The 10568-nt window shown below is 53.3% G+C and overlaps 1 protein-coding gene across 1 annotated transcript; it reads right to left on the reverse strand.

The window, feature by feature from the left end:
* Positions 1 to 1612: 1612 nt before the first annotated feature.
* Positions 1613 to 5339, reverse strand: LOC137864914 (galanin receptor 2b-like). Its single transcript, XM_068699532.1, has 2 exons — positions 4910 to 5339; positions 1613 to 3252 (listed from the first exon to the last, which is right to left on the reverse strand). The coding sequence occupies exons 1-2, from the start codon at positions 5281 to 5283 to the stop codon at positions 2514 to 2516; spliced, it is 1113 nt and encodes a 370-aa protein (XP_068555633.1). The 5' UTR covers positions 5284 to 5339; the 3' UTR covers positions 1613 to 2513.
* Positions 5340 to 10568: the final 5229 nt, after the last annotated feature.

The raw sequence follows: 10568 nt of genomic DNA on the forward strand, positions 1-10568 counted from the left end.
CAAGAGAGGTGCGAGAGCAATTTATACTTTTTTTAAAAATTAGATCCCTGGGTTCTGTATACTTTATAGTGGTATCGGCAATGTTGCTCAGGTTATCAGTGTGGTCAGCCCACAACAGTGACAGAGATTTGGGAGTCAAATCCTGCATAGGGAGTAAGGCCATGTGTAAAGCAGAGGGGGAGGCAATGCAAACACTGCTACCAGTACATGAAAGGGGCCAAGGAGCTACTCAGCGACTTTCTGCTCAGGTTAGTTGCCCACCAGGTGGTATTTCTAGACCTCATCTCACTCCAGAGAACCTGTGCGCTCAGACAGTGGGCCCTGCTCCCCTGCAGACCTAGGATTACCCAAGCTTCTGCAGGCTCCCATCTCTGGGGCTATTCTTTAATTTGTTTTAATTTGAGACAGCCTTTGATGTGAGCCGCTTCCATTGGCAGGGTGGAGGTCTTGCTGCCAATCCTTAATGACTGTCACCTTGCCTGGTAAAAGAACCACACAACCATTCTGAGCATGTACAAGTCCTGTTCCCAGCCAGGTCTGAGATCCCAGCCTGCAAATTGGGCTTCTCATTTTTCCCTGGCACAAGCAGGCAGCATCCAGCCAGACTGAAATGCCAAACTCCTCCCTTCTCCCTTCATCACTGCCAAGTGATGGCTGTGATGAAGGATCCCACGTCACTAGCAGTACTCACTCAGCACTGATTCTCCCTTTCTAGCAGTGAACTGTGGCACAGTCATCCTAATGGGGTTTTAACCCATTTAGTGTGCATTATTCTGGTTCTGTATTGTTCTCATATGCTAATCGAGCATTCAGGGATGATCTGGTAGACAGTGCCAATCAAAGTGGGTTATAGAAAATAGTTCTCATCAAAGTCACTTGATTTTTTTCAATAGAACTGGATATTTTACAGGAGAAGAGAGACATCTGTAAAAGCACTGTTCTACCATAGTGTGACATGGTAATTAATGAATCTTATTTCCATTTTTCCATCATTTTCCTGATGCCTGTAGAAAATAGGCTAGCCAGACCCTGTGCTACCCAGAGAGAGTTCGACACACCTGAGCTGGGTGTCCTTCCATGTCCTTGTTCCTGGGGCCTGGAGGGGGCTCTCAGGACCACAAGCAGGGTGCTAGGTGTGAGCAGGCTGTGGCCATCCTGGGCAATTCCATCTGAGGCCTCTCCCCACCTCTGCCTCATGCCAGGGGCTGTATTTATCTGGGCAGTCAGACCTGGGCTGAGCAGTGCTGTGCTTGTGCTCGTGTCTGGCCCTGTCCCTCCAACTGCTCTTCCTGAGCACACTGTGTGCCTGTGTTGTAGGTAGCTTGTCTCCGGGGGGCTGGAGCGCCTCTCCTATGGAGATGGGCTGAGAGAGCTGGAGCTGTTCCGCATGGAGAAGAGAAAGGTCCGGGGAGACCCCATTGCAACTTTTCAACACTTAAAGGGAGTTTATTAAAAAGATGGAGAGCAACTTCTTGCTCAGGCAGATTATGACAGGACAAGGGGAGATAGTTTTAAACTGAAAGAGGGGAGATTGAGATCAGATATTAGGAAGAAATTCCTCACTATGGGAGTGGTGAGGCACTGGCACAGGCTGCCCAGAGAAGCTGTGGATGCCCCATCAGTGGAGGAGTTCAAAACGAGGTTGGAAGTGGTCCTGGGCAACCTGATTTAGTGGGTGGCATCCCTGCCCACGGCAGGGGGGTTGGAACTGGATTGTCTTTAAGGTCCCTTCCAACCCAAGCTGGTCTATGAATCTATGCCAGGTAGGGTTTGGGGTGCAGACATCACTCAGTGATGATGTTTGCGGTACACTGATTTACACCAGTTAGGAGAAAGGCCCCACTGAGGTATGGGTAGCCCATCCCCACCCCAGATGACTACCACAGCTCCTGCTATTGCCTGGATTAAGAAAGTGCATTTATTTGCTTTGGGTTAGAAAGATGTCTCCCTAATATGTACAGCAGCAACATCCCCCACACAGAGAGCCTGTGGCCCACCCCGTGCCCCAGGGAAGGACCTGGTCACTGGGAGAGCAGAACATCCAGTGCAAAAGCCATCATTGCAACCATCCACGGGCTGTGGCAGTTGCTTTCCCTACTACCTTTGCTCACCTGGCCCTGCTCACACTGCCTGCCTCCCCTGACACTCCATGGGGACCACTGGCCAGATGGGACAGTGGGAGGCAGAAGAGACTGTGACAACAAGCCGATGTGTCCAGAGTAGTGGGAGCACTGAGTAGACAACTTGGAAGGATGAGAGCCAACAGAGGAGCTGGAGATTTAGTCCTTGAACTTCAGGTGGGCTGAGGATCTGGTGCAAATCTGGGTCCATTGCTTGTAGTACGTTGCTTAGGAGAACAGTTGACACACAGAAAGAAAAGGAATGGCAAAGCCAGAAGCAGGAGACATCAGGGTTTCTGTCTTGCCTTTCCCAGCATCCTCATTCATCGGGTGGGAGAGGGTGGCCTGAGGCTGGCAACACAGCTGGGGGGCAGGTGGTGCAGAGCTTGGCCACTAACAAACTTGAAGGTGCTTGGAGGGACGGGAGGGGGCTGCTGGGGAGTCTGGGTTCAGCTCACACCGGTTATTGTCCCCGTGCATCTGGGACACTTCCGTCGATGCTGCCTCGAAGCGCGGCACAGCATGAGCAGCGTGCAGCACGTGCACCTTGTTGCGGTGCTTCTTCCTCAGCAGGCAGCTGAAGACTTTTTTGAAGCCCTTACGGAAGTGCTTGGAGACCAGGGCGTAGACGATGGGGTTGAGGCAGGAGTTGGCATAGGCCATGCAGTGGGAAAGCAGGCGGAAGGCATAGGTGGCCTGGTTGAAGGGGAAGTCTCCATAGAGGTATCGGAGGATGACTACGTGGTAGGGCAGCCAGCACAGGCAGAAAAGGATGGTTACAATGATGATCATCTTGGTGACTTTCCGTTTAGCCTTCTTGGACTCTGACACGTCCTCCAGGGGTTCCACTGCTGTCCACAGGTACTTGATGGTCCTGGTGTAGGAGAGGCTGATGACGAGGACTGGGATGACATAGCCAAAGGCAAACGTGCTGGTGTCCATGACCTTGCGTCTCCACTCCTCCCAGTCAGGCATGCAGATGTAGCTGGCCTCCCACTCGATCAGGTTGTAGTAGCTTAGGTAGGGGCCTGCAAAGACCACGGAGAGGCCCCAGATCACAGCCATAGCAGCCATGGCATTGCAGGGGGTCCGCAGCTCCCGGGAGCGCAGCGGGTAGCAAATGGCCAGGTACCTGGGGGGAGAGCAAAGCAACCGCAGCTGAGGGTTCAGCCGAGCTGTAGCTGGCCACATAAAGGGAACAAGAAGGTTTCCTTTGTTCTCCTGAAGATCCCTGAGTAGGGGCCCTATGCACTATCTCATGCCCCATCATACAGTCCTGGGTGAAACAGCTTTTCTCTTTACAGCAGGGATGCCTGGGCTGGCTGACACCTCTGTGCAGGGAGGGTAGTCACGTCCCTGCGCTAGGATCAGAAACGGGGCTGTCACGACCATGCAGATATTTGCTGCTTGGCAGAAACTACGCAGCAGGAGAAAGGTCTGAGCTGAGGTTATGGGACCTGGGCAAGCTTCACTGGATGGTGGATGCAGTGCAGGCTTCTGCCCACTCAGGGCCTATTTTCAGCCTGCTCCAGTTTTCACATCAGGCTGGCAGGGAAAAGGTTTGCTCACTGTAACCAGGTCTGTGTGTGCCTCAGTCTGGCTACTGGGGGGGGGGCAGGTGGGCCCTTGCCTTTGGGTGCTTGTCCCTCTTCCAGCACATGGTGTCCAGAGGCAGCGTGATGGCCAGCTCTGCTTCCCCAGCCCCAGACAACACTAAAGAGCAAAGCTGGCAGAACTCTGCTGCATGCTCAGGCAGGAGGGGGAACAAGCAGCAAAGGGGAATCCCTTTTCCCACGTTTGTCTTGGCAGTCCAGCAGGAGCTGCAAGATGTCAGAAAGGAGAGAAAATGGCTTGGTGCTCGTGCGTAAGGGATGGAGAAAAGTTGTGAGCACAGACAACTTGTTTTATTACCCTTAGGGACAAGGACAATGAGTGAGATAGACCAGGACATGTTTTCTCTATGGCAGGCAAGGCTGGGAGCTTACCCTGCTGGTAAGCTCCATCCCACCATCAGGGTGGGAGCTCCCACCATCAGGCTTCCTCCTCCTGCACCATCAGTGTAGGCTCAGCCAAAAGTGGAGCTCAGCACAGCAATCCTACACTGAGGGGAAACAAGGCAGAGCCCTTAGGAACAATTCAGATGGATGGAGCAGGGCCTGGATGATCTCCCAAGAAGAAACTTGGCTCACAGCGTGGGTGCCTTTCTGTACAGGCTGCTGTGGGGCCCAGGAGGGCTCGGGAGAGGTGAGGGAGCAGAGTTGTTAGATAACAGCTTCTGTGCTGGGCCGGCAGCTCTAGGGGAATGAGAGATTTGTTACAGGACTGGGATCTCTCCTGTATATTTATATGGCTTCTCCTTTAGTGCTCTTTGGTTACCTTGCTGCCCTCATGTGATGCTTTGATGCTTTCCTGCAGTGGTGGCTTGGGGCTAGCCACTGCCCCTGGCATGCCATCTGTAACGTGGAGCTGGGTGAGGGGGAGTCCCTGGCACACTGTAAAGCTCAGCCTGGGTCTCAGGTGTCCTACCTACAAGGCAGGTCTTCCCTATAGAAAATGCAGGCAGGAGCAGCACCAGGTTTGCACGGAGGAGAGCTGGAAGTGCTACTTGGGGGTTGGTAGGGAAAGGGAGCCAGAAGTGGTCCCCAAACTGCCTTTGGCATGGACCAGCACCACTGGGGGTTGAATGATTTGCCTGTTGGCGATGGGCCATGGCCTTCCCATGCCCTCACTCCACCCAGCTTCTCAAACTGCCCTCCCTCCCCAACCTGAGGGCGTCGCCAGACCATTACCTGTCCACAGAGACGGCAGCCAGTGTGAAGCTGCTGGCATACATGGTGAGGTAGATGAAAAAGTGAACAGCCTTGCAGATGAAGGAGCCAAAGACCCAGCCTTCAAGGCAGTAGATGGTGGCCTGGAAGGGCACGCAGAAGACAATGAAGAAGAAGTCAGCCAGGCTGAGGTTGAGGATGAAGAGGTTGGTGGTATTGTGGCCCATTTGTCTATTGCGTAGCAGCACTGCCAGCACCAGGCTATTGCCCACTGTGCCCAGGAGGAAGATGAGGGAGAAAACCACAGGGACAATGACGCTAGCAGGACTGAACTGGTAACTGTCAGAGGGGTTCCAGTACCCAGCCAAGCTGGTGAAGTCCTCGTACTCCATCATTCTGTGCCGTGGTGAGGTGCTGAAGCCTGTGGCGACACAGGGAAAGGTGTGAGAGACTGCAGAAACACTGCAATTAAACTCTTAAATTGTCTGATCGGCCTGCTGGCTGGCTGGAGACAGACAGAGCCTTGTTCTCAGTTCTGCCGCCCACATGCTTTTCAGCAGGCTCCCCTGGACACAGCCGGCATGCAGGACAGGTAGGGTTAGGCTGGCAGTAAGGAGGACCCTGCTCCCCCCTTCTGACGCTGGAGTGAACCCATACCCCAGATTTAGATGCCACCTTGGGCTGATGATGCTGAAGGTGAGGTTTGGGAGAGAGGAGAGAATATCATCCCCATGGGTGGAACAGCCTCCTCCTCTCTGGGAGAATGGAGCCAGGATTTTCCCTTCCCAGCTGATGGCAGGCAGAGGTGTGATGGCAACAGGGCTTCAGCCCTGAACCCACAAGTTGGGTGAGCTAAGGTGGTTGCTCCTCCTGTACTGATGTGCGGTTTGATAGTACCCCCAGCCCTTTTGGTTTGGTTCTACAATAAACATCGCACGCTAGACACAGGCTGGAAATGCCTTTGGCAGTGACAGCTACTACACAGTTCTGTGTTGTGCCCAAGTGAGGACTTTCTGGGGAGGACAGCTGATGGGACCGCCTGTGCTTTGGACTCAGTGACTCAGATATATGCTCTCTGTTTCATAGAGCAGCTCTCCTCAGGACTTGGGCTTCCTCTATCATTCTCTTGCCCCAAAAATAAGCATTTGTATTGAAAGCAGGTGAGTTTGTGTGGGGAAACATGAATTTCTCTGTCACACACACAGAAATCTACCTCTTGGAGCTGGTGGAATATCAGATGTACACATAGGCACAGATCCCCTTGGGGAAAACAAAACAAAACAAAAACACATAAATTGGGTTCCTTCTCCTCTTCAGTGTTTGTATGGATGTGCTGTGGTTATTAGAGCATGGCCCAACAGTGGCTCACTGTGACTATGGAGACTGCAGCAGCTCTGCAAGAAATGGAGCTCTAGCTGGTGCCTTTGCCTTCAGGCAGGGGATGGGGCAAGGGCTCCCTGTGAGCACTGACAGGGTGAGCACCTGAAGCAGAAGCACTGCAAGGGGCATGTGAGCATGGGTCCCCTGCTGCAGCTGTTTCTGGAATCAGTCAGTACCTGACTATGTAGCCTTGCCACAGCTTTGAGGTTCTGCTTGGTTGCTGATGGCTCATGGCCTGTCTACATGAAGGCCAAGCAGTGCTTCAATTTCCCTTTACAGATGGGAATTGAGACATGGTGAGTATAAAGAGGTGGCTGGTCTGATCAGGGCTGTCACTAATATAGCAGACAAATGAATATTCCTCTCTATTTCTGATTCCCACCTCTGTGTACAGTCCTGCCTGCAGACAGGAGAGTGACAGGAACAGGCACAGAGTAAAAGCAGTGCTACCCTTTCTGATCTCAAAAGTGATATATACCTCCTGTCATATTGCCATGGCTCTGAGATTGTGAGTGACTCTCAAGGAGTCATTCAGAACATCTCTCACAGAGTGGGACCTGGATGCAGTCCCAGTTCAGCGTCTGCTCACGAGGTGGCCAGTACCTCCCACTGCTCTGTTGTCCCTTGGAAGCATTTTGCAAACATTTCACTCCCTACACTTTTGTGAATGGGTTTAGGGCAATGGTCCTGAGTCTCAGTTGGTTCTGAACAGCCTTGACTAGCAGTGACTGAGAGAGGGACAAGTGCTGAACAAGGAGAAAAAAGGAGACCATGGGCAATGAATTTCCTCTTCCACATATGCTATTCAGGGTTAGGAGGGGCAAAGGTGGTGCATTGGGGGAGGTAAAATTGCGAGGCATGAGAACTGAATCAATGGCAAAGTTGGCAATGGAACCCAAGAGACCTGGCTTCTCCAAGAAGGGTTCAGTAACGGATCTGTAGGGAGAATGGTTCTCAGTGCCTGACTGTTGGGGGTAGCAAAACACAGACAAAAAACACGAATGGAGGTGGGGGCAGACAGCAGGTCAAACTAGAGCTGCCTGGGAACCAGCGCAGGCAGCTCTTACATCCAGGGAAGGCCAAGAAGGGCAGGGGGAGGAAGGGCAAGGGCACAGATACAGGAGCGATGGGAAGAGGGAGGTACAGACTGGATGGTCTGGACAGAGAGCAGCACAGGGAGGAGAGGAGGAGCAGGCAGTTAGAGCTTCCTCTCCCAGTGGGCTCAGGAGCCAGCGTTTCTGGGCTCATTCTGCTGTTGGCACTGCCAACTCCAGCAGCGTGCCTCTATTTCCCCATTTGTGCAGCAGCTCCACAAAAAGCTGCCTCATCTGCTCTGCTGGGGGACAAGGCAGAGCCCATTTGCTCGGCAACCTCAGGGGCTGAGCCCGGGAGCGCAGCAGCCCCCCAGCACCCCGGCACCCTTCCTGTGCCCAGCCCGGGTCGGGCAGCCTCGGTGCTCCCCGCCTCCTACGGCAGGTACGGCCACGGCTGGGGCTGTCTGGCCCCGGGAGCCTCTCCTTTCGCTGCCCTGCCCGCAGAAGGCAGCGGTCAGGTTCCCGCACCGCCCGCCCCTGTGCCCTGCCCCGCTCCCGGTGGCACATGCGGTACCGGGGGGGCCCTACCTGCTCCGCTCCGCTCCGCTCCGCCGCCCGGTGCGGCTGCTGCCGGTGCTGCTGGGGCACAGCTCGCTCCGCCCCTGCTCCAGCACCCCCGGGCACGAGTGCCCCCGCTCCCGCATGCACGCACACCTACAAACGCATCCTGGCAGCCACGCACGCCCCAGGCACTCGTGTGTCCCCCGGGAAAAGAACACGGAGCGTTTGCTCCTCCCTTGTGCACAGCCCACAGCATGCTACGGAACCCGGCAGCAAGCACAAGCCCCTCTGCGGGCACTGAGCGTAACCTGCGCACGCACAGCCCTTACACACCTGTGCACGTGCTTACATCCATGCACCCATCCATAGCCACCGCCCTGGCGCTCTTCTCCTGTGTGAGTCCATGCTTTGTGCACACACGGTGAAACCCCCGTGCATCAGTCCTGCTGTGCCCTGCAGCCAGGGCACACTGGCAGGATCTCTGAAGATGGGTATGGGGTAGTTATGAGGATTCGGGGGAATCTGGGATCTCTCAATCCTTGTCTCTTTGCTTTGCTCAAACCTCAACATTTCATTGGGTTAGAAACTGGCTGGGTAGCCAGGTCCAAAGAGTCATGGCGAATGCAGTCAAATCCAGTTGGAGGCTGGTCACTAGTGGCGTTCCCCAGGGCTTGATAATGGGGCCAGTCCTCTTTAATATCTTTATAGATGATCTGGATGAGGGCATTGAGTGCACCCTCAGTAAGTTTGCAGATGACACCAAGCTAGGTGCGTGTGTCGATCTGCTCGAGGGTAGGAAGGCTCTGCAGGAGGATCTGGATAGGCTGCACCGATGGGCTGAGGTCAACTGCATGAAGTGCAACAAGGCCAAGTGCTGGGTCCTGCACCTGGGGCACAATAACCCCAAGCAGAGCTACAGGCTGGGAGATGAGTGGTTGGAGAGCTGCCAGGCAGAGAAGGACCTGGGAGTGATGGTGGACATTCGGCTGAATATGAGCCAGCAGTGTGCTCAGGTGGCCAAGAAGGCCAACAGCATCCTGGCTTGTATCAGAAACACTGTGACCAGCAGGGCTAGGGAGGTGATCGTCCCCCTGTACTCGGCTCTGGTGAGGCCGCACCTCGAGTACTGTGTTCAGTTTTGGGCCCCTCGCTACAAGAAGGACATCGAGGTGCTTGAGCGAGTCCAAAGAAGGGCGACGAAGCTGGTGAGGGGCCTGGAGAACAAGTCCTGCGAGGAGCGGCTGAGGGAGCTGGGCTTGTTCAGCCTGGAGAAAAGGAGGCTCAGGGGTGACCTTATTGCTCTCTACAGGTACCTCAAAGGAGGCTGTAGTGAGGTGGGGGTTGGTCTGTTCTCCCACATGCCTGGTGACAGGACAAGGGCGAATGGGCTAAAGTTGCACCAGGGGAGGCCTAGGTTGTATATTAGAAAGAACTTCTTTACTGAAAGGGTTGTTAGGCATTGGAATGGGCTGCCCAGGGAAGTGGTGGAGTCACCATCCCTGGAAGTCTTTAAGACGTTTAGATGTAGAGCTTAGGGATATGGTTTAGTGGGGACTGTTAGTGTTAGGTCAGAGGTTGGACTTGATGATCTTGGAGGTCTCTTCCAACCTAGATGATTCTGTGATTCTACTCTGTCTCATGGGCTTCCTCTCCTTTTTCTGCTTCTCTGCTCTGCTTCTTCTATTTTCTTAAATTTGCATTGTCCCTCTGTCCCTAACAATATCTCTTCATCTCCGTGCTGCTCCCTGTCCCTGCTGTTCTCTGACAATCCTGGTGTTCTGCTCCCTGTTCTTCTTTTCCTCTCTCTGTCCCTCTCACACTTCTTTGTGTATTTCTTTCTTTTCCCCTCTGCCCCTGATGCTTCTTTCTCTCTCTCTGCTCTCTACAGCGTCCTTCTCTGCCTGTTCCTATGTCATGCTTCTGGTCTCTAATTTTTCTGTCTTTCTCTCTGTTCCATTGCCCTTTCCTTCATTTCTCACTATATCTCCTCATCCAGCTGTGTTTTTTTTTTTTTTTTTTTTCCCGTCTCTGTGCCTCTATCCTGACACCTGTTCCTTTTTGTTCTTCTTCTCTCTCCAACCTGCAACTCATCAGTTTTATCCTTTTCCTTCCCTTTTTTTCCTGATCTGCAGCCCTTCCTTGCACCTTGCCCCTACACAATGCCTGTGTCCTCCTCCCTGTCTTCCCCTAAGTATGTTCTTCTCTCCCACCCTTCTTCATCTATTCTTCCTCCCTCTCCTTCTGTTTTGTTCTCTATCCCTCTGCTCTTCCCCCATTCCCTTTTCACTCTGCCTCTCTGTCTGTTCTTTCTCTGCCTTTATTCTTAGCCAGTCTGTCCTGCTCCTTTGTTCCTGGCTTTCCGTGTAAAAAGAAAGAATCTTCCTATACTTCTGATTTCTGTCAAGTCATCTATCCTGCTCATTGTCACTTTTTTTCCTTCTTTTTATTTTTCTTTCTGCATCCCACTGCCCTGCTTCCTGTTCATCTCATTCTCTCATTCTTTCTCTGTCCAGCTCCCCACCAGTACATTTTCTTACAGCTAGGTCTTGCTTCCTATCCCCGACCATCCACTCCCACCTTCCCTTCCCCTGCTAACTATCCTACGACTTTTTATTCTCCCCTGTCCCACACCCTGTCCTTTTTCTCTGTTGCTGCTTCCCTGCCCTCCTTCCACTCCCTGTCCTTTCTGCCTTCATCCTTCTGTC

The sequence above is a fragment of the Anas acuta genome, chromosome 15 (assembly GCF_963932015.1).
Source record: "Anas acuta chromosome 15, bAnaAcu1.1, whole genome shotgun sequence".
NCBI lineage: Eukaryota > Metazoa > Chordata > Aves > Anseriformes > Anatidae > Anas > Anas acuta.

Coding starts and splice junctions, on each gene's coding strand:
- LOC137864914 (XM_068699532.1), bottom strand. CDS start 5,283: ATGATGGAGTACGAGGACTTCACCAGCTTGGCTGGGTACTGGAACCCC. Junction 3,253..4,909: donor GCTGCCGTCTCTGTGGACAG/GTAATGGTCTGG, acceptor CTCTCCCCCCAG/GTACCTGGCCATTTGCTACC.